This window comes from Rhinolophus sinicus, chromosome 5 (assembly GCF_057876585.1).
Source record: "Rhinolophus sinicus isolate RSI-liver-muscle chromosome 5, RSI-T2T, whole genome shotgun sequence".
Classification (NCBI taxonomy): domain Eukaryota; kingdom Metazoa; phylum Chordata; class Mammalia; order Chiroptera; family Rhinolophidae; genus Rhinolophus; species Rhinolophus sinicus.
The window spans coordinates 29,305,824-29,329,589 of NC_142505.1; the positions used below are offsets into that span (position 1 = coordinate 29,305,824).

At 37.5% G+C, this 23,766-nt stretch overlaps 1 protein-coding gene and 1 long non-coding RNA gene across 4 annotated transcripts in view; one reads left to right on the forward strand and one right to left on the reverse strand.

Moving 5' to 3' along the window:
* Positions 1-23,766, forward strand: part of TBC1D5 (TBC1 domain family member 5) — a 490,620-nt gene that overhangs the window by 423,892 nt on the left and 42,962 nt on the right. Inside the window, exons 18-20 of one of the 2 annotated variants that reach the window (XM_019726007.3) lie at positions 980-1,236; positions 5,364-5,429; positions 19,502-19,665. In XM_019726007.3, coding sequence (XP_019581566.3) covers positions 980-1,236; positions 5,364-5,429; positions 19,502-19,665 — 487 coding nt within the window. The remainder of the gene's footprint in view (positions 1-979; positions 1,237-5,363; positions 5,430-19,501; positions 19,666-23,766) is intronic. The other variant, XM_074312797.2, reaches the window with a different exon arrangement.
* LOC109444529 (uncharacterized) lies at positions 1,269-18,419 on the reverse strand. 2 transcript variants are annotated; one of them, XR_012489654.2, is made up of 5 exons: positions 17,374-17,659; positions 7,328-7,370; positions 6,808-6,956; positions 3,197-3,443; positions 1,269-1,724 (listed from the first exon to the last, which is right to left on the reverse strand). It is a non-coding gene; the product is annotated as an uncharacterized LOC109444529 (long non-coding RNA). The 2 variants fall into 2 exon arrangements; XR_002136879.3 differs by lacking the exon at positions 17,374-17,659 and adding an exon at positions 18,188-18,419 and having other exon boundaries at positions 1,270-1,724.

Below are 23,766 nucleotides of genomic sequence, written 5' to 3' on the forward strand. Positions count from 1 at the left end.
GGTCAGAGGAGATGAGATCAGAGCATGAATGGAGAGGCCAGCCATGGCTAGGAACAGGGACTCTTCTTCCACTGTCACAGGTAAGAAAACAGGGCATAGGTAGATGCAGCAGCCGTTTAACAAATAACTATAAAAACACTTATTTGTGCTAGGCAATGCAATACAGTAGAGAGACAAAAATCCTTGTCTTCATGGAACTTTCATTCTAGTGGAGATTGGAGGAAGTGGACAGATAATAACCAAAGATGTAAAATACGTAGTATGTCGGGTGATTTCAAGAGCTATCACGAAAAGTAAAGCAGGGAAGTGGGAAAGGAGCATATGGAGTGGGGTGGCAGAGGGTGAGGGTGGATTGCAGTTCTCGTGAACTGGGCACTTGATGTAAGCTCTATGAATTTACGTCGTGACCCTCAGACACATTTATTTGTCAAAATCAGATAAAATATGACGATGCCAGGGCTTGTGAGAAGCTGACTCTCAGCCTCATTTCACAGGTGCCCCCTGCCTTGGGTAGCCCGGGGTTTGCCCTGCCCTGTACCTCTCCTTTATAGTCCTCATCAGAGGTTTTAATCACACACTTACTTATGTAATTATTTGAGTAATATATTTCTTCTCTACTAGACCAGAAGCTGCAGGAGGGGAACTATGTCTGTTTTGGACAATTGTATCCCCAGAACCTAGCACAGTGTTGACACATAATAGGCCCTCTTTGCTGAATGAGTGAGTGAATGAGTGAATGAGTGAATGAAAAGTAGAAAGACCATTTTCCATACACCGCATTTTAAGAATCTTGCTGTTGTATTAGTGTGTAGTCACTTTTAAGTTTTCACTTCTCAGTTGGTGTAGCTGATCTGGTAAATGGCCGTTTTCAAAGCAGATAAAGTCTGTTTTTATACCCATGGAGTATGTGAAATAGTGTGAAATAGAATTGTGCTCTAACTTAAATAATGTCTCTCCACCACTTTCTGTTTTTTTACAGGACCAATGCGAAAGGCGCTCCCCTGAATATAAATAAGGTCTCTAATAGCCTGATTAATTTTGGAAGGAAGTTGATTTCTCCAGCAATGGCCCCGGGCAGTACGAGTGGCCCTGTACCAGGAGGCAGTGGTGGCAGCCCCTCCGCTGCTGCGGTTCCCACCAGGACGTTAGCAGAGGTCCCCAAGCAGCATTTGCAGCAGCAGCAGCAGCAGCAGAGGCTGATGAAATCGGAAAGCATGCCAGTGCAGTTGAACAAAGGTAAGGAAAAAGTACTAGGAAATCTAAGGGAAACACTCCAAGGACAGCCTGGGATTTCTTCACCTGCCTGTGATAAACCAGCCTCCCAGAAATAGAAATGAATGCAAAATTTTTAAAAATCCATTTATTGAATCCTTTCTAAATTGGATTATCAGATACTATATTGTTCTTAACTAAGAACATTTTACAAGGTAATTTGTTAAAGTATTTTGTTTTAACATTTCTATCCTGGTATACTTGGGTTTAGTCCTGTGGATGCCCATAGAGCCTGGCACAAACTGGCACAACACAGAACTTGAAATCAGTTGACTGTGATCTCTGCTGCCTTGTGTAATAATGCCTCTGACTAGTAGAGCATCTGACATGGGAAGTTGCACTGGGCTTTCCTATCGCAGCATTCATCCTTGCAGCTGGTTTGGAGGAGAGGTGCTGCTAGGCTTGCAGTCATTCTTCCAGCTGTTTTACCTCCGAGGTATACGAACTGCAGCCTTAAGGAGGGAACAAAAGCGAAACAGAATCTCAAGCAACCAAAGTCAATGCCTGACTGAGACCCTGCACTAAACATTAGAACCATAGGAAACTTGGGAGATAACCCACCCCAACCCCAGTCTCTCGTTTAATGAGTGAGGGCACTGCAGTTGGCAGCCGGTAAGGCCTCGTGCTGCTGGGACTCCATTGAGCTCCTTTCTGTTTCCTGTTTCCGGGTTTCTCCAGTGTTTACCTCCCTCATGTATTGTATTCCTAAGAGAGCCCTTCCGGTTCTTACCCAGAACCTTTATACTCTTATGTCCCACTCCTTTTCAGAGACATACGTATTAAGTACCCCTACCCATAGCAGATTAGAAATAGCTACATTTATTTTTAGTGGTAGTACTATGCTATCTATACTATAGAAGCAAGAAAAGGTAACATGATAGCAGAAAATCTACAAAAATCATTTCTGAGACCTCACAAAGCACAGGTTCTATAGCCATTTGATTTCAGGGCAAATACCCTGCCGAATGTGTCATTCTTGTCTGAAAGGGATCCCTGTGTTACAGCCGTGTTCAGTAACTTGTGTTGACAGTAACAATGAGTGACATGGAATCAATAGGAAGACTTTAAACTATGTTCCATATACTCTGTTTAAGAAGAATGCATCCAAAATTATTAAAACATTTTAAAGTACTGGCATTTAAATTGGTAAACTTAAGTTAAATAGGCTTTATTGCCCCAGTGATACAAATTAATAAGTATTATTCAATAATGAGTGTGTGTGTTCTTCCATTAGATGCCTCATGTTATCCATGGTTGCCTGTATGAAGTATTAGACTTTATATATTAGTATTTAAATTTCTATTAGAATACTCAGTTTACCTACATAAGAATCTCTGTTTAAAATTACATTCTTCTCCTTTCAATGTAGAGCTATCACACACATGATTTAAAGAAAAGGAGACTTCAGATCATTAACATGTTGTAAATGCATTTTAATGCCAGGAGACATGCCCACTTACTGAATGGAAATGAATGTTATTTTTATATATTTCTTAATTGTACTGTTTTATTGTTCTAAACAAATATGATTTCAATATTGCTTTGATAACAAGCTGTAGTCAGTAGTAATTCTGACTGATGGCAGGCAAATGAGTCAGAGAATCTCTTAATGCTGTAGCTTAAATTTTCTGAGGAACCAAGCCAAATGACTATAGAAATATAAAGTTGTGTCTCTAAGGAAATGTCAAGTATTAATATCACAGTAAGTGAGAAAGGAAGTGCATGAGGATGGAACAATTGATGAAAACGAAGTCCCCAGTTATAAGAAGACAACAGAGCACTTAAGCAAAGTGTTTGGAACATGAGTAGCACTCGGGCCTTTTGTAACAGATCCTCGTGCTGAACGCAAGTGGGCTTGCTTGGCATCTCTTCTCTCTCTTTCCTTCTGGTTTGTTCTTCTCCTGTCATTCTACAAAAAGCTTACCTTCATATTAAAGGTAAATATTCCTGTTGATGCCCCTCCCTGCTTAAAGGCTTGAATAAAATAGAGTAAAAGACAGAGAGAACAGTTTATCCACGTAGAAGCTCGTGCAGGGTGATGCTCGTCCTTCTTTCCCTCACCAATGAACTGTAAGCAGGATCCTGAAGCTTTCTGACCCCGTTTCCTCACCCCGAAATCAGAGGTTAAGGCTTGGCCCTGAGGAGTCTCCTGCTCCAAAAAGCGATGGTTCCTTTGGGTGAAAGATATATTTGTTAGCTCTACAATGAAAAATACTTCTCCAACATTAGTTCTTTAGAGCTGGCGTTTCCCACAAGGAGCCTGCTGTGCTGTGACACCGACAGATCTGCAAGTGTGTCACAAGACTGTATAGTATAGTGAGCACAATGTACAACGTCAGCCTATCAGGAGGCTTGTGTTGGAATACGACTTCTATCTCAGAACAGAATCATCTATTTAGTGCCTTTGAGGAAAGAATGTAATCGCCTTTTTACTACAGTCTGCTGGAAAATTTGAAAGTTGTTTTGGAAAATGGTTGTTTATAAAGATGAAAATGCTAATGGTTTTTGTAGGTTAGTTAACTCTCAATTATTTTTGTTTATATAGGGGAACAGTTGCATGGAAAACCCCAAATCCATGTATATGTTACTTGAAATGCATTCTGTAGTTTGTGTTGGGATTGGGGTCGTGAAGGAAGGAAGAGGAAGCACAGACGTTCCTCCATAATTTTCCTGGCAATATTTAATATTAAAATTATTTCTTTTTGGTCTTTAAATATACACTAATAGGTGATTCAGAAGCAGCAAACTAAAATGGGTTGCAAGCATAGAATTGAAAATCTCCTTCAAATATGGAGAAAATAGGCACACCATTTATCAGTGGGTAAAGAGTTAACTATAGTATGAAAATTCAGGACCTTATAAGTTCTGCTAACAGCTGTTTATCACTTGTTTGGAGTATTTATAGATTTTATTGCAGTTATAGGAGAATATAAATATGTGTACCGTTAATTGATAGAGACAATGTAATTCCAACCCGATAATTTCCAGATGAGCTGGCCGTGCTGTAAATCATAATTGAAGCAAGTGGTCAGGCACTGAGCGTATGTTATTTTAATTCAAAAATGGATTTTTTACTATTGTGTAAAAACTATAGGGGAAGCAAGTCTATTGATCATACATGATCATACATAGAAAATATGGTGCCTTTTAAGAAGGCTTGTTTTTCAGCTTGTTAATCTCAAAATAACATAGGCCTTCAGATGCTGATATATCCAAAGGATTAGTCTATTGACAGTGACTGCTTAATGTTGAACTTTGTCATGCAGGAGGGAAATCAAAGAAGCAAAAAATCTTCCTTCTGAATAGTAGTGCATTTCAGTTCTTCACAGAATTTCTTCTGTTGCCCCTTTTCCTTTCAATCCTGAGTTCTTAAAATATGTTCCTTTCCCCCTGTTTCCTTTGTCTATTTTTTTTAATTTGAACACTTCTTTATTTTAAGCATTTACTGCAGGCCCAAATTGTAAATGAAATCTCGCCTGTAATAAGTATATCAAGTTTAAAGGGTATGCAGTTCACAGATTTATTTTTACATGTTGACATTTATAAGTGCATGTGGTAACTTTTGAAATCTTTTCAATACTTAATATGAAATTAGAACTTGTTTAAGACTTTATCTGATCACTGAAGAAATTGGTTTCAAGTTTAGTTAAAAATAAATTATGTCTGTTATAGGAGGAAGTCAATTTCAAAAAGTGCTTATTTATTAATAAATTCATATAACTTACTTTTGGATAAAGAGCTTTTCAAAATATATCCTCATATATAAAAAACTGAAATTTGTAACATAATGAAATCTGCTCAGCAAAATCTTCTGATTGCTAAAGTTTCCTATACTTTAACAGATATTTGTTTTATACTTTACTAGAAACTTGTGTGTTTTTTTTCATTAAGTTTTTTACGAGATATTTTTTTGAAAGTATTTCCTTTTAAAAATATTTTACATTAATTTTCATGAGATGACACTGTATTTTCTGTTTTACTTTATTTTTAGTAATTAGATTGATAAATGTATTACAACATTAAGTATGAAAGAAAAGTTGATTATATTTTCCTTTCTGTGAATTCTAATTACTTTTTCTTATGAAATCCAGGCGATGTAGTTACAGGAAGCGATGCTCAGGTTTCTGTTCCTGTCCAGACTCTAACTGACCTCCAAGGTACAGTTACCATGGCAACATAGTATATCTCTTTGCCTTCAGTATTGTCATTGCCTAATCCAAAATTCCATTTTTCTTTTTGCCCACCCTACATTCACTCTGTCTCTCAGATCACTACCATTGTTCAGCCACTGAGTGGCACTGCTGTTTAGAACAAAAGTCCCATCTCATGTCATACCTTGGTGATGCTAAATCTGGCTGGGATGTGGGTTTTCTATTAAGTTTGCACCAGCCTCTTTCCTTGCAAAATATGATCACTATATTTTGTGGTTATTTTAACATTACATTTTAAGGTGTTCTTTTTGTTGCATAGGTGCTCTGTGACAGTAACTGACAAATTAGCTCTGAGATTAGATGATGTATATGCTGTTTCTATACATATTATGTATGTGTTAGCCAGAGTACTTGTTATATTTCACTTAAAAGAATCACAAGTTGATTTTGTAGTAAGTTTTTAAGTACAGTGTTTGTATTATGAATCATATTAACAGAAAGTTTGGTGTGACAAATCTCCATATAGAGTAACTGGCAGTGATTTAAAATGAAAAAGATAATATTTTAATATCATAATCGTTTGTTCAAAAATCTAGAAAAAAAGTTTAAGAAATACAAAATAATGGTAATCCATATTTTTCATCTCCTGTGGAATTTAAAAACATACAAATATTTTTAATGGCAGCATTAATCTTTCATTATGTAAAATTTTAGATAAAATATGCTAGAGAAGGATTTCTCTATGAGTGGAAGCCCAGACTAACTTTAAGAATCTTCTATTCAAATTCAGACAAAAAGAAGTAAAATTCATACATGTTTTCCTTAATTTAAAATATCCACATAATATAGTCATGCTAGTAGTATTAAAATACTGTTCTAATAATGATGTGACTTCATAATACCTGTGTTTTTTAAATAAATTAACAGAAAAGAATATATTGTGATCAGGCAATGAGTAGTGTGTTGATTTAACATCTTAAAAAAAAAAAAAAGAACACCATTGCAATAGATGTGACCTTACTTCTATATATAGGTCTGTGTTTCACAGGTACAGTTTCTGGCTGTTTTCTGGTAATTGAACCAGCTGACCTTTCAGGGCTTTTTCAGCTGGGAGATTCCATGAGGAGCTGATGTTTATTCTTCTTGGTTTCTGTTAAGTGATATAAAAGGATGCAATAGCATGGAAATAGAAAAGGCAGATAATCTCCAAATGATTTCTCTTTAGCCTTGTCAGTTATTGCACTTCAATAAATATTGATGTGATCATCTGATATGGTGAGAATCTGTAGGATTAAAGTTTGTTTCCTAAAAGTAAAATCTGAGCCCCCGGCCATCTCTTTAACCGGTGTTCTGGTACCCCAAAGTAGTGTGCTGACTGACTTACTTAGTTTTCTGCAGAGCAGGTCTGTGGCTAAGGAAGGAGAAAGCCAAAGTCTGCCTTGCTCATCCTGACTTCTGCTTCTGTGCTGTTGCTCATTTCATTCTTTCCTGCCGACCACAGCCACATGCACAATCTTCTTCTTTTAATAGAACCTTGAAGAGAAAGATTATATCATTTTGTTCAAACAACTTAGTTCTGCAACTTAGTTCTCATTCATTTATTCAACAAGTATTTATCACGGGCCTACTGTGTGCCAAGCTCTATTTTCATTGGCCCCTTGCTTTCCCTGCAGCTTTAGCAGGTGGTTTGGGCATCAGCCTGTGCCTTAGATGACCCAGGTAAGTCTACGCAGTCGGGAGCCCGCTCCGGATACTCTGCTCAGACCTCCCCCTGCCTGCCTCGCGCTGACAGTCTGACAGGGAAGGCTCCAGCTGCTTTAGGAGACATGCGCCCAAATAAACAGGTTTCCATCTGTGATGAAGATGCTACGACAGTGATGAGGAGACCATGAGACCATACCTACCCTGATCTGGAGAAGTCCTTTTGTGTTTTCCTCAGCACACTTCCTGCAGAGTGTCAGAAAGCAAGGGGAAGGAGACATAAACCCAAATAGTTATTCAGTGGTGGCAACCAAAATCTTTCTAATAATCTATGCTTAACAGGATCAGTAATATTAGAAATTGGAGAACTTCATCAAAGGTGCCAAATCTTTTATATTCCCCTAGGTAATATTTCAAGAGCAGATATACATTCATTTCAGGGAAATAAAGCCATCATTTAGGCTTTCCCAAATGTTTCTTTCTTTTTCAAAGTATTGGAGGAAAGCCCAAGAAATGAAGTCAATATCGAAACTTTTCAGTGATACTTTTGATTATAAATGTAGGCTTTTTTTCAGCTGCTTGCTTGGCAGCCACGTGTGGCATACATGTTCCTATGCTTAAAGCCAGTTAGCTGAAGTTTGTGCGAGACCCCTGAGAAGTTCAACAATGTCAGAATAGCCCCAGCAGGAGAGGACTAGCGAATCTGTAACCCACCGCACTGCACATTAAACTACCTGCTCTCGATTTGGATGTCACCCCTGCTCTGGTGATGGTTTATGTCTCCTGACTAGTGAGCACACGCCGGGCACCACCCTGAGCCCTTACACCCATTACCCACTTAGGGCCCAGCACGTGTGAAGCAGTGCCTCCCTTGCAGATGAGAACCAAGTCTCATGGAGGGTCAGTGACTTGTTCAGGACCCGTAACTAGATATCAGCTGAGCGCACTCAAGCCTGTGTGTGTCTGACCCAGCAGGGATTGGTTTGAGGAATTTTGCCTTGAAACATCTCTCAAATCTGCTACCACAGCCTGTCAACCCTTATAATATCTTGTATGGACTAATACAGGAGACCCTGCATTCAGCCAGGCTCCTGTAATCCTCATGCTACTTTCCTGCTTAAAATCTGTAGTAACTCCCATCATCTACCGACAAGATAAAGGCCAGACCCCTTCGCATGAGAACAAGGTGCTCGTCTTGATCTAACTGGCCCTGTTTTTAGAGCCTCATCTTCCCTCTTTCCCCCTCCCCGCCTCCGCACTCCCAGGGCTGGGTAACCAAGAGGGAAAAGAAGTTGTTGTTTAGGATACCAGCAACTTTTAGAGAGAACTTATTTAATTCCCTCCTCTCCCTCCCCGCTGAAAACCATTGAAATAATTATCAAATGAAAAAGAAGCACTCTGTTGGACCTAATCTTATTTTCCACTGATATTGGTGTCGTTTTCAATTACATGTGGATGGCAAGAAGCTCTAAAGGATTTAATCAGTCTCTGATTGAGCTAAAGGTTCTCCGCAGTCAAACTGCCTTGTAAATACTGTGATCTCTGCCAAAAATGACCCTCCCTGAGCCACCACCACTAGTCTCCACTCTTCAGGCTTTAAGACTTAGCTCACACTTCCTAATTGCCTGAGACAGGCCTAGATACTCTTTTGTGCCCCCAGAATACGGTTGTTTATACTTCTGTGTTTGCTTTTATCACCTGGGATTGTAGGTTAGTTAGAGTACGTACAAGTCTATATTTCCCTTGTACTGTTAATTTGGGAGCTTCGTAAGAGCTCCTGTTGTGGCCGTCCCCCCATCCTCAGTGCTGGACAGAGTTCTGTAGGCATTTCCTTAGATCAGTCTGTACTAGGGCCTGTTCCCTGCTGTTTGGTTAGGAATGAAAGACTAGGTGCTCACCTGAAGTCGTTTAAGAATTGGTCTATATTTAGTATATTTAAGAATGCCTTAAATATAAAATAATTTTTAATTAATTGCCTTGGATCAGGATTTCTGAGAAATAAACTGTGAGACAAAGATTTATGGGTAGGAAGATTTTGGGGGGCCATGCCCTCAAGATTAGAACCTGGAGCGTGAAAGAAGCATCACTTGTAGTTGCTGCTGGGACCTCTGGGGTTGAGATGGCCCTCAGGGTTGTGTACCTTGAGGCAAGGGGGCCAGCTTTATCCTCTGTCAGCCCAAACCAGTCACTAGATTGTAGCTCATCCCCAGGGAAGGGGCATAACTCTGGGCAAAGGAGCTCTCTGCAGTTGAGGGCTGTTTCCAGAAAGGAACTCATGGGAGCCATCAGCAACCAACACCCAGCAGCTGGGTCCTGCATGGGGACCTGGTCTAGGCCCCACAGCAGTATATTTCAGAATGTGCCTCTAAGAATAGGCTTTAGTTTTAGTGCAACGAAAGAAATGATTAATGTTGTTCCCATCAGTTAAAAACTTTAAAAGGTTTATAGAGCTTCAGAACCACAGTGCAGTTCACAGGCTACAAACTTATTGAGAATACTGACTCCCCCGGGAGTGTCCAGGTGACACCTGGGTGATGGAATGTCTCACCAGGTGACACCTGGGTGATGGAATGTCTCATTGGTTTATGAAAAGGGCAGGGAAGTCTGATAGTCCTTTCTTTTGTTTCAAGGCAGGACTACTTTTGGTGCCTAGGCTTTTCTTACAGATCTCCAGAGGAAATATTCCAGCATCCCCTCTGGAAACATGTTTGGTAACTCAATTTTCTTAAGGTCTAAATGTTTATGCTCCTAAAAGGCACAAAACTGTTAGTAAGCTGATTTCTGTAATTAAGGGGAAATACACTTTTGTAACAGGGTTTTTATGTGAGACATAGGCCAAGAACTTTATTAACACTACCACTAATTTTGAATTTGATAATTCAGAGATAAGCTCTGAAAGGTAGTTTGCTAAGCAAAAAAATAGCTACAGAAGAAATTTATGCATGTTTTTCCTCATGGGAACAAACTTCTTTTAAATTCATCCTGGATTGTGTACTTACTCTCACACAATAAATAACTGGTAAGCTAACTCATTCAGGCAGGTATTCTAAAAATTTCTCCTAGATACAACATTATTTTGTTACGGCAGTTACTTAAATATAACAGCCTACATGTTGTGAAAAACATTTGGAAATTTAGGCTGTTCATTGGCTTATACCTGTGCTGTCCAATATGGTATCCGTTAGCCACAGGTGGCTTCTGAGCCCTTGAAATATATGCTGAGTATAAAATATGCACTGGACTTTGAAGAATTCTTATGAATCAAAAATACCTCAATTTTGATTTTGATTACATACTGGAATGATAGTAGTTTGGACATAGTGAGTTAAATAAAATAGTTAGAATTAATTTCACTTTACTTGTTAAATATGGATACTAGAAAATTAAAAACTGTGTATGTGGCTCATATTATATTCCCATTGAGCAGCAGTACTGATATATGTCGTCCTCTTCAGATATTCCAAATTGAGCATGGGCAGGCCTTTATGGTAGCCCTACTACAGCCCACCCACTGTGCTAGCTTTTCCCAGGAGCTGAAGCTGGTAACAACAATAGTCCCAGCCTTGAGTGAAATTTGGCCTTTGTGACACAAGCAGGAACACCTGTACCTGAATACAAGGGGCCTATCAGCTTTCTTTTTGTAGAAAAAGCCATCTCAAAATCCATAAATACGTAAAAATTGGGTAGATGAGCCTAGTCCTTAAATCTGTTTTTTTTATTTGTTTGTTTTTTCTTCTTTGCCATTTTGAATTCTTGGAGTCACTCTGTGATACAGAAGTGAAATAATATGTGTCAGCATAGTCTTTAAGGTAGACAAAGCTTATGTTGCTTGCTATATGTATAAAACTCTGTGTCCTTGAGCAAGTTCATTAAACTCTACTAGCCTCAGTTTTCTTATACATAACTACCTCACAATGTAATTAGGATCAAATGAGATAATATGTGTAAAGGTCCATAGGTCATATATGTCCATGGACTAACATTTTGTAAATATCACGTTGCTGTTTCTGATTTCTTCTTCTTTGGGTTGACAGACTAGGGAGATATATATTGTAATTCAGGAAGGTTGGAGAAAAATGAATAGTACACAGTTATAGTACAGAAGAAATCTAGAATCAAAGAAAAAGTTTCCTGGTCTTATCATAACTGCAACATGGAAACTGATTTATAAAAACTGGGGTAGATTCTTAAGATTTTTTTTTTCTTCAGTAATAGTATAATTTATTTCAAATGGAAAAATTTCCCAACAGGTTTGATGGAACTTCACTTATATATTGAAAATATCAGATAGATAGATAGATGGATGGATGGATGGATGGATGGATGGATGGATGGATGGATGGATAGATAATAGATAGATAGATAGATAGATAGATAGATAGATAGATAGACAGAAAGAAAAAGGTACCTCATTTCAGAAGTAGTCAAGACAACTAAAATTTTATAAGATTTGCTGTATATAACTGTTCACAACTTTTTTTTTTTTTTTCATTTTGGGAGAAATGGAAAAAAAGCTATAATAGTTCACAGAATTCTAACTTTTTCTAGGACCATAATAAAATATATATGATTCTAGCTGGCATTTTAGATTAACTCAGTATTTGAACTATAATGTCAAATATTGAGAGCCTAGAAATCATATTAAAGTGTAATAAAGGTTAGTAATAAAGAGAATTTCCCATTTATTTAATAGTTTTGTAGGTCAGAAGCCTGATACAGATTTCACCAAGCTAAAACCAAGTTGTCAGGAGGCTCTCGGGGAGAATCATTTGTGCTGTTGGCAGAAATCAGTTTCTTGTGACTATAGGATCATGGTCCTCATTTCTTTGCCAGCTGTCAGGTGACGGCCATTCTTAGCTTCTAGAGGATGTCACATTGGCTTGTGGCCCCCTTCCTCCATCTTCAAAGCCAGCAATGTCAGGTCAAGTCCCTCTCCTGCTTCCACTGTGTTCTCTTTCTTCTTTAGTCATGTCTCTGACTCATTCTTCTGCCTTCCCACTCCACTTTAAGGACTTACGTGTTTATATTAGCCCACCATGATAACCTAGGATATTCTTCCCATGCCCAGCTTCTTAACATTAACCACACCTGCAAAGTCTCTTGCTGTGTAAGGTCACATACTCAGAGGATCAGAGATTAAGGGCGTGGGCATTATCCTGCCTGCCTCATATACAGCTTGCGGGGGAAGATATGAATTATCAAGATTGACCCAAGCAGAAGTAGAAAACCTTAAGAGTGAAATGAACGTAGGAAAAAATCCAAAAAGCCGTCATTGTAATGCCTTTAAAAAATAACCAGCACCAGAGAATTTTATGGATGGGTGACTCGAATTTTGAAGGAACAGATCGATTCAGTTGTATGAACTTAGAAAAAGATGAAAATATTTTCATTTCATTTTGTGAAAAAGGCATGTTCTTGCAAATAAAAACGCTTTGGCTTCTTAGATTTATCTTTTTATTTTTTTCCTATGGACATTTAAAAGCAATTTGAAACTCAAAGCTAACCAAACATTCCTTTTGTTTTAGCTCTATCTTCCACCACCCCAGGGCAATAAAAGCTACTTAAGGAGTCGAATTCCAAGGAGCAATGAAGAAATAGTCATAAAAGGAAAAAGAAAAACCTAGGTTTATAATAAACACTTAAATCTTTTCCCACTACATCATCCTGGGGTAAGAAATGCCTTCCTAAGCAGGACCATAAATATAGAAGTCCTAAAGGAAAATGTGGACACACACACACACACACACACACACACACACTCACATACACACGGCTGAGTTCCTGAATTTAGGAGGAACTCCCTAAATCAATTTTTAAAATAAAATAAGCAGAGAAAATTCACATAGGACCTTCAAATGACCTATATAAATAGGTGCAAAAATATTCAGCCTCTGTAGCTGCCAGGAAACTTGCCACTAATACAATGAATTTCTCCATTCATCAGACTAACCAAGTAAAAAAAAATAGATGAATATATAAAGATATAATATACCATGTTGTAGTTACACTTATGGATAAATATACATGCACACATGTTTGCTAAAATCTTAGGAGAAAGCAATTTGGAATCATATATGTAAATTTAAAATGCATGTACAGTTAGACATAGCAGTTCCCCATTTATATAAATTTACCTAATAGAAATAGCCAACTGTTTGTACCTAAATATGTACCTCTCTAGAGTTTTGTCATTTTGTTCATAAAGACAGAAAATCGGAAAAATCGCAAATGTCTATTTAGGAATGCTACAAAAGTTTTTTTCTTCACAGCCATTAAAAAGAGTAAGGCAGACTTTTATATATGAGAAAGACAAATTTCTAAGACCAAATTCAATCCAAAAAGCAAGTCACAGAGGGAAGCATTTTTGGAATGACAGAGTTGGGACCTCTGAAAATCTGTTTCTCCATCAAGGCAACAAGATCAGTGGCAGAGATGTCAAAATCAACTTTTTCAGAACTCTGGAAATTAATCAAAGGATTGCAACAATTCAAGGAGTATCTATTCAAGAAAAAATGGCTGGATCTCAATAAGAACAGCATGTTTTGTAGCTTTTTAACTTGCCCTGCTCCTCCCCACTCCTTCCCAGCTCTGCCATAGCCTTTGATAGCCAGCAACCTTACAACCACTGGAGGAAAAAGAATGGATTTGGGACACCCAACATGTCCCATCCCCAGTAAATTGTAACTATTTGACCTGTCCAGCAGCTCCCCAGAAAAACCGCATTCATAGGGCTTGTCTTTATTTGACCTTATTCAGAGCTCACTAAGGAGAAACCCTCTCCACAGGGCATTCATCAAAAATGTCAGTTGCAGTTATTTAATATCACCACTGTCCAAGGAAGAAATGGAGTAAGTAAGAGGCTAATCAAAACCCTAACCGGAAAATCAGAGGCTAGCAAACAACTTAAAAGGAAAATCTCAGGATTGAGGTGTCCATAGGGATTCTTTAAAAGCTCCAATGTATTCCTGGGATTCTAGAAGGCCACACACATGCAGGACTGTGCACATGGCCAGGAAAGGCTTGAGAATGGTGTCGTCTCTGAACTCTGGATGAACTTGAGGCTCTCCATAGACAGGAATGAAGGCTGAAACAGAGTTGTATACTACCTGTTGGAGCATTGAAGTCATGCCCCAACATACACCCAGAGCTCTCAGCAGAGGCTTAGAGATTTATTTCAAGGCATTTAAGGAAAGGAAATCTCTTAACTGACCACTAAGCTAACCAGAGACTTCAGTGGCCAGACACCACAAAGAATATAGACTTAACAAAATGAGTTTAGAGAAGTCAATAAAAAGCAAACAACAAGGGAAACAAACCCAGTGGATAGGATGGGATCTAATTCCCAGAGCTGCCACATTATTTTATTAAAATGTCCAGTTTTTAATAAAAGTTCTGAGATATACAAAGAAACGGGAAAGTGGAAAGCATGGCTTGTATCCAGGAAACAAAAACAGTCAATACAAACTGGCTCTGAGGAAGCTGAGACACTGGACCTACTAAAGACTTTAAATCAGCTATGATAAATATCTTCAAAAAGCTAAAGGAAACTGTGTTTAAAAACCAGAGGAATGTGTGAAACCCGTGTCTCACCAAATGGAGATTATCAGTAAAGAGATAGGCTTTTTTTTTTTTAAAGATCAAAATGGATATTCTGAAAATTGAAAAGTACAATAACTAGAATTTAAAAATCACTACAGAGGATCAACAACAGATTTGAGTTGACAGAAGAGTCAGAACTTGAAGATATATCAATTGATATTATCCAGTCTGAAAAACAGAAAATCAAGAGAATGAAGAAAAATGAACAGAATCTCAAAGATTTGCAGAATACGATCAAGCATAACATCAGATGATGGGAGTCAAGAAGGAGAGAAGAGACAAAAAGGGGCAAAAGGAATATTTGAAGAAATGCTAGCTGAAATATTCCAGTTTTATGAAAAACAGTATATACCCAAGAAGCTCAGTTAACTCCAAGCAGGATAAGCTCAGAGACATCCACAACTTAGACACAGCATAGTCAAACTGTTAAAAGCCAACAACAAAGAAACAATCTTGAAAGCATCAAGAGAAAACAACTCAGGGTATCTAAGGGAACCTCAATAACATTAATAGCTGACTTCTCATCAAAACCATGGAGGCTGAACCTCAATAACATTAATAGCTGACTTCTCATCAAAACCAGAAGGCAATAGGATGATATATTTTTATATATATCTTATTTTTAGAAAAGACTGTCAAAGTAACTTATTTTTAGAAAAGACTGTCAATCAATAATCCTATATCTAGTAAAGCTGTCTTTCAAAAAAGAAAGAAAAGGTAAGACAATCACAGGTTAACAAAAACAGAATTCACTGCTAGCAAATCTGCCCTACGAGGCGTAGTAAAGGGAGTCCTTCAGGCTGAAATGAAAGGACACTAGAATTAATTCAAATCCACACAAAGAAAAAGAGCACTGAGAACGGTAACTACATGGGTAAATATAAAAGACAGCATAAATGTCTTTTGCTTGTATTGTTAAAATAGCAATGCTATCCAAATTGATGTACATATTCATCACAATCTCTATCAGACTCCTGCAAGTCTTTTTGGGAGAAATTGATACATTTCTAAATTTCTAAAATTCATATGGAAATGCAAAGCATTTCCTGAATAGCCAAAACAATGTTGAAAGAAAATAAAATTTGAGAATTCGCACTCCTTAGTTTCAAAATTACTGTATAGCTACAGAATCAAGACTGTGATACTGGCATAAAGATAGGATGTATCAATGGAATAGAGTTGAGAGCATAGTAATAAACTCTTACGTTTATGGTAAATTAATTTTAAACAAGGGTGCCAAGAACATTCAATGTGGGAAGAATAGTCTTTTCTATAAATAGTAGTGGGAAAATTGGAACTCCTCATGCAAAAGAATGAAGTTGAACTACTTTCTCATGCTATATAAAAAAATTAGCTCAGAATAGACTCTAGACTTAAATGCAAGAATTAAAACTATAACACTCTTAAAAGTAAACACAGGAGTAAATCTTTCCGACAATGGCTTCTTAGATACCAGCAGATACCAAGGCAAATCCATAGAGACAGGAAGTAGGTTTATGCTTATGAGGAGGCGGGGTATTGGGAGTAACTGCTAATGGGCACAAGGTTTCTTTTCTTGGTGATAAAAATGTTCTAAAATTAGATGGTAGTGGTTGAGAAACACTAAAGAAAAAGTAGGTAAATGGGATTTCATCAAAATTAAAAACTTTTGGCTTCAAAAGATACTATTAAGAAATTGAAATGGCAATGCAGAGAATGGGAGAGTTTTCTGCAAATCACATATCTGAAAAAGGACTTGTACCCAGAATGTATGATAATTTCCTATGACTCAACAATAAGTAACCCAATGTTAAAAAAGATTTGAATAGACATTTCTCCAAAGAAGATAAACAAATGTCGAATAAGCACATGAAAAATGTTCCACATCATTAATCATTGCTTTGGGAAAATGCAAATTAAAATCACAATCAGATACTACTTAACATTCACTATGACCAGTAATAAGTATTGACAAGGGTGTGGAGAAATTGGAGCTCTCATACAATGCTGATAGAAATATAAAATGGTGTAGCCACTTTCAAAAACCGTTTGGCAGTTTCTCAAAATGTTAAACACAGACTTAACCATATTGACCCAGCAATGTCACTTCTAGGTATTAATTCTAGAGAAATGAAAACGTGTGTCCACATAAAATTTTATGCACAAGTGTTCATCGCAACGTTATTCATAATAGCCAAAAAATGGATACAAGCTAAATGTCCATCAGCTGATGAGTGTATAAATAAAATATTGTGTATCCATACAATAAAATATTATTTGGCAATATAAAGGAATGAAATACAGATACATGCTTCAGCATGAATGAACCTTGAAAACATGGTGCCAACTGAGATCATATATTGTGTCATTCCATTTGCATGTCATGTCCAGAAAAGGCAAATCCACAGAGACAGAAAGTAGGTTTATGATTGTGAGGAGGGGGTATTGGGAGTAACTGTTAATGGGCGCAAGGTTTCTTTTCTTGGTGACAAAAATGTTCTAAAATTAGGTGGTAGTGGTTGAGAAACACTATGAATATACTAGAAGACGCTGAATTATACACCTTTAACGAGAGAATTACATGGTATATGAATTATATCTCAATAAAGCTATCTTTAATAAAGCAATTGTCACATTAAATCTATTTACAAGTGAGACTATATTTACTTACCAGTGGTTTAATTTTAAAAGAAGAAAATAATAGGGGTTCCTGAGGTATTTTTCAGTCCCAGCATACTAGGGCCCTCTACCATTGAGAGGTTCTAGGCCCAGGGACCTAGTCTCCACTCCCCTTTCCTAACCTCAGGGGCACTTATATCCCCCCGGGCTCAGCAACAATATCATTGATTGTAGGTGGGGACAGAGTTAGAAGTAGAATGGGGCTTATTGGAGAATAACACCTGTGAAAGGAAATGAGAAGGAAATAGAACTAGGAAGGGGGATGTCATCAGACTTAGGTGCAGACCTCACAAAAAACTCTGCACAGTCAACAAGAAACTCTGCAGCCAAAATGTCCTATTAGAAGCGTCCTGTGTTGGGTGAAAATGGGCAGGCCCTTTACTGCCTTTCAGTTGCCGGGAGTTAAATGTGGAAACTGACTTGATCAAAAATAACAACTTTCTTGAGATACAATTCATAGACCATAAAGTTCACCTTTTCAAGTATATACGTCAGTGGTTTTTTTAGTTTTTATGTTCACAGAGAATGCTCAACTGTCACCACTATCTAACATTAGAACATTTGGAGTTAAACTTGACTCCTCTCTTTCTCTCATACTCGTCAGTACATCTAGTCAGTTTTGTCCAAAATCAGACCACTTATCACCACCAAATTATAATCATTCTGCTTACTTGGAGTTTGCAGTGGCAAAAGTTGATTTCCCTGCTTTTGTTTTTCCCTCTCCCAGCCCTAATTCTGTTCTCAACATAGTAGCCAGCGTGATCCTTTGCAAAGTAAGTCAAATCATGTCACTTCTCTGCTCAAACCTTTAGTGGCTTCCAGTGGCGTCCCGTCTCAGAGTAAAAGCAATCAAAATTGTCTGCAAGCCCTCCTGGTCTGATCCCCTCGGACCTCACGTCCCACCGCTCTCCCCGTCATGCGTAGCTTTAGCCACACTGTCCGCCTTGCTTGCTGCTCCTCAAAAAACACAAAGGTCCTGCTTAGGGCCTTTGTACTTCCTGTTCCTTCATAGTATCTGCAAAGCTGGTATTTCACCTTCTGCAAGTTTTTGCTCAAAAGTCAGTGCACCTCACTTCTTAGTGACACCTTCCCTGACCATGCTATTTAAAGTGGCAACACCTTCCTCTGACACTCACATTCCCCTTTACTGCTTTTTCTCCACAGTTCTTACTACTGTTTTGAATCATACACATTTTACTACTGTACTTGTCTGCCCCACACACACACACACACACACACACTAGAAAAAATAAAATCCTTGAAGGGTGGGACTTTTCATGGTTTTGGTTTCCAGCTATCTCCCTGCGTAGCTAAGTGTGTGGCACTTACTGGGCCTTCAGGCACGAGTGGTTGAATGAATGCATGCTTACACGCCAGGCTATCTTACTAGGTCCGTAAGTGCCCCTAACACTCTTATGGGACTGACCGCATTATATCAGTGAGACCTGCAGCGTCTGGCTGCAGCTGATTCTGTGTACCTGTCTTCTACACCTCGCTGCCCTCTCACAGGACGTGTCACAGCCCTTGCTCCTGTCCACAGGGGCTGTACGGCTCCAAAACCTCTCAGTGAAAGAAGGCATTGCTGGGGATCCAGCTGCTCCCATTCTATTGCGGGGACCAGTCTAGAAAGAGGCCCTGTGAGCCAGCACCTTGTCCCATTTCCAGATGCTTCTAGGGGTTGCCATCTATTGTTCTGCAATTAAGGAAAAGGAAAGAGACTCTTTTGAAAAACTGGCGAAGGATTTCAATGTTTTAATATTAATATAGTGTGCAGTAGAATAGTTTTCAGTTTCTGTTATTAAGGATGATTCCATTACTAAGGGTCCAGTCTTTTAATTGGTGATGTCTAAAAATTGGAGTTTTTAGTTGTTTTATATGGGTATGACACTTAGACTATTGTAGTGTAAAGTACATGTAGAAAACTCCAGCAGTACTTCATTGTTTTACAAAATTGGCATCTATTCTAATAGTTACAAATGCATGCATTTTAATACTCCACAGTGCCTGTCATATTGACAGTGAGAACAAAGAAATATAATTGATCATTTATTAAAAGCAGTAAGTTCAGTAGCTTAATAAGAGTCTGGGGTTTCATTGTTGCAACTTAATTTTTCTTACAGGACAAAGTTCTAAAAACATCAGTTCATCTCCCAGCACCGAGAGTTTGCCTGGAGGAAGAGAATTCACTGGCTCCCCACCTTCATCTGCTACTAAAAAGGATTCCTTTTTTAGCAACATCTCCCGTTCCCGCTCACACAGCAAAACTATGGGAAGAAAAGAATCTGTAAGTGTTTAAGAATGGTTTTCTTTTTATCTTCCGTTTTCCTCTAGAGTGATTCATTTCTTAAAGCTTTTTATAAAGCTCTTAAAATTTTTACAGACTAAATTTACAGACTAAAATGACTTCTTGATCAACAATAATTTCATTCAATTTTTAAAGAATATAACGCTGTGGTCTCTATTACACTGAAGGATAAAAAAGCATCAATTTAAAATAAGTTGAATCCCAAATCTCAGTCCGTTTTTCCTCCACAAATTACTTTATGTGAAACCCTGTGTTTTTTTCTAAAATGTAGCAAATAACATTATACAAATAATAGATTAAGACACTTGAAACAAACCAAACTGTTTTTTGTTTTAAGTATTTCTTGAAAATTAAAAATATTTTACCACTTGTTTTTAAAAGTTATACAAGTTACATTTAAATTATGGTATATTGGTAATTGCTCTCTAAGATCTTCTGTATCATTACTCAAAAGAACACATCTAAAGCATATCAACTACTTTAAAAACCTGGTTGTGTCTGAAATTTTTCTAAGCCAACTTCAGAAGAAATAAAACATTTAGCCATATTTTATAGCTAGTTTAATACCTAATATTCTACTATGAAGAATTTGTCGTCCCACTGTAAAAGGATGCAAATTTAAGGTATTACAGAAAAGGATCTAGCTGTTGCTGAAATAGTCCTAAATTTAAAAAAAAAAAAAAAGTAAACCCTTTGAGGGATAGTTATTTACGGTACATAGAATAGATAACAGCATGATATCTATTTGTATGACTGTCTGACCTTGGGCAAGACACTCAGCTTCCTGGTGCTTCAACTACCACATGCAAATTGAACAACAGACTTTGCTCTCTGAAGGTTTGCAACATACTCTCTTGGGGTCCCTTTCAATGTGTAGGAACTGTGATTCTCTAATTTGTAGAAGAGCAGAATGGAACTTTCATTTAAAGATGGCAGCACTAATGCAGGCAGTTATCTCTGCTCCGTCCTAAACACTACTCCAGGGACAGTCAGAGTAGTTAAAGATAAACCCTCAAGGAATAAGAAAACAGGAGAGAAGACAACAGCAACAATTTTTTGTTACTTGGAAAGCAGATGTTATGTGCTAACTATCTTAGCAGCCTAAGAAAGCTGAACATGAAGGCAGCAGTAGGGAAAAACCAGGAAGCCATTTGATTTAAGTTGTAAAATCCTCTAGAAGCTCAGGAGCTGGAAATGGGGTGAAGGTGGAACTGAAGACATGAGACTTGGTCAGAAGTCTCTTCAAAAAGCAATTAGATTCCCTTCCCCACTCTGGCAAAGACTGGAGGTTTAATTCTCTGGAAAGTATAAAATAGAATGTCTCTGAACTGAGAGAGGTCAGGCACATTCAAGTATGGAGCTACCCAACTGAAAAAGGGATGATGAACATATTCCACTGCTGAATTTGAGATTCCCAGGCCTCACCCCATTTGCTCCCCAGAATACCAATACATAACGAGGTCTGACAATTAAGCTTGCAAACTTTTTGCAACAATGTTGCTAACTTTTTTGATATCAGAGGGATTATTCATTATGAATTTGTACCAGCTGGACAGTTAACCAAGTTTATTATTTGGAAGTGCTGAAAAGGCTGCGTGAAAGTTTGACAACCTGAAAGTTTCACCAACAATTCATGGCTCTTGCATCATGACAATGCACCAGCTCACACGGCCCTGCCTGTGAGGGAGTTTTTAAGCAGCAAACAAATAACTGTATTGGATCACCCTCCCCATTCACCTGATCTGGCCCCCACTGACTTCTTTCTTTACCCAAAGTTAAAGGAAATATTGAAAGGAAGACATTTTGGTGACATTCAGGACATCAAGGGTAATACGATGACAGCTCTGATGGCCATTCCAAAAAAAGAGTTCTAAAATTGCTTTGAAGAGTGGATTAGGCGCTGGCATCAGTGCATAGCTTCCCAAGGGGAGTACTTAGAAGGTGACTGTGGTGATATTAAGCAATGAAATATGTAACACTTTTTCTAGGATGAGTTCACGAACTTAATTGTCCAACCTCGTATCCATCCAGACAGGAAGAATTTTCTTCAAGTAAAAGTCAAAAAAAAAAACCAACAACAACAAAAATACAACATGCAAACATACTGACCTTAGGGGTTCTCCAAGGAAACAGTTTACTTTATAGTGAACCCAGCCATCACAGGCCCATCCAAGCACAGAGCTTTCACTTAACTTTTAGTTCACACTATTTTATATGAGTAAGATAGCCAGGGATCACCAGATACTTGAAGAGACCATCTGATAGTGAAAGACACAAAAGTAAATAGAAAAAAGTATCATGTATGTCCTGATGTTTGCATGTAAATACCTGGTACACAATAATTAAGCAATAATAACTCAAGCTGAGCTCTGGACATATTATTTACCTCTGGTTAGAAAATAGCAAATAATGATATTAGCATAAATTACCTTACTTTAAAAATATCATTCTTTTGAAATTCATTTTCTGAGTGGCTCTTTAGGTAAAAACTATTTTAACATCAAAATGATAAAACACTATTTAAAGAAAAGAAAAAAGCAACTGGGAGGAAACGAGTCTATGCAGCAGAAAAATGCTTCAGAAAAAATATTCAGAAAACAGCAACAATCGGAAGCTATTAGAAATTAAAATATGATATCTGAAATGTTAAATTCAATAGAAGGGTTGGAAGATAAATTGAAGAAAATAGAATACAGACAGAAATGGAAGATAGAAAAATATAAGAAAATTAGAGAACCAACCCAGGAGATTCAAAATCTAAAAAATAGGAGTTCCAGAAAGAAAACAGAGAAAATGAAAGGAAAGAAATAGTCAAATTTTTAATTCAGTAAAGTTTTCCACTAATAAGGGACTGAATTTTCAGATTAAAAAGTCCATAGAATGTCCCACACAAGTAAATGCAAACAGACATCCAGATGTATGACTGAAAAAGTTCAGAACTTTGGAAACAAAGAGATATCCAACAAACTTGTAGAATTGGAGGAAAAGAAAGATTTCCAAGAAAGGATCAAGAATTAGCATGGCTACAAATGCCCCATAGCAACACCAGCAAACAAGACAATGGAGGAATACATTCAGAGTTCTGAGAGAAAATTACTTCCAATCTAGATTCAACACCTAATAGTATTATGATATATAATAATCTGGAAAAATCAAGAAGTAGCCACATTCAGACATTCAAGATTCAAAAAATGGTTCATATGCACCCATACTCAGAAGTCACTGGAGGATAGTCTCCGCAAAAATAAGGACATACACTAAGGATGAGGAATACATGAGAACAAGTAAATAGATTATCCAGAGCAAGACAAAAATATTCCCCAGAATGATAAAGTAGGGAGATCCCAAGACTACATGTAACACAGCTATTTAGCAGGTCCAGAGAAGCAGCCAACCCAGCTTGGAGCAAGTTAGATAGAAGATTCTAGAAAGTTTTCTCTAAAAAGATGAAATTGTAAGAATCACCAATATATATGAACGAATTGAGAAATTTATACAATTACAAGTGAGTTTGGGTTTAAATTAGTGATAACTTCAGAAAAACTAAGCCAGTAAAACACAAGACAATCGGTAACCCCAAAGAAAAACAAAGTAGTTACAGGAAAAGAAAGAAAGGTTATGATAAACCTTGTAAGTGAGCCATGACTATAATTTACATAGACGTTATAATGTAAGCCTATTGACTGTTAATCTAATCAAACCTGTGATAAAATTCATTTGAGAAGATGGGTATGGGAACTGTGTGTTTGTGTGCAGAGGGGAGGAGTGAGCAGGTGATGGTGGTCATTAGAGCTAAATCCTCATCTTCCATGGTGGAACATTGTGTATAACACTCTAGAAAAATCAAGAAGCAGCAATATAAACTAGTGCTATAGAGATGAAAAAGAATGGGTAAAAGAATTGAAAGTGATTACTGCTGGAAAGCAGGAAGTGGAGGGTGGGGCTGTGTGAAATGTTTTTCATAACAAGCCTTGTAGCACCATTTGACTCTTCAAAGTGTTACATATATAACTTAGATTAAAAATAATAACTGAAAATTACAACAAAAATAGAATATATTGGCATAATAAATTAGAAGGG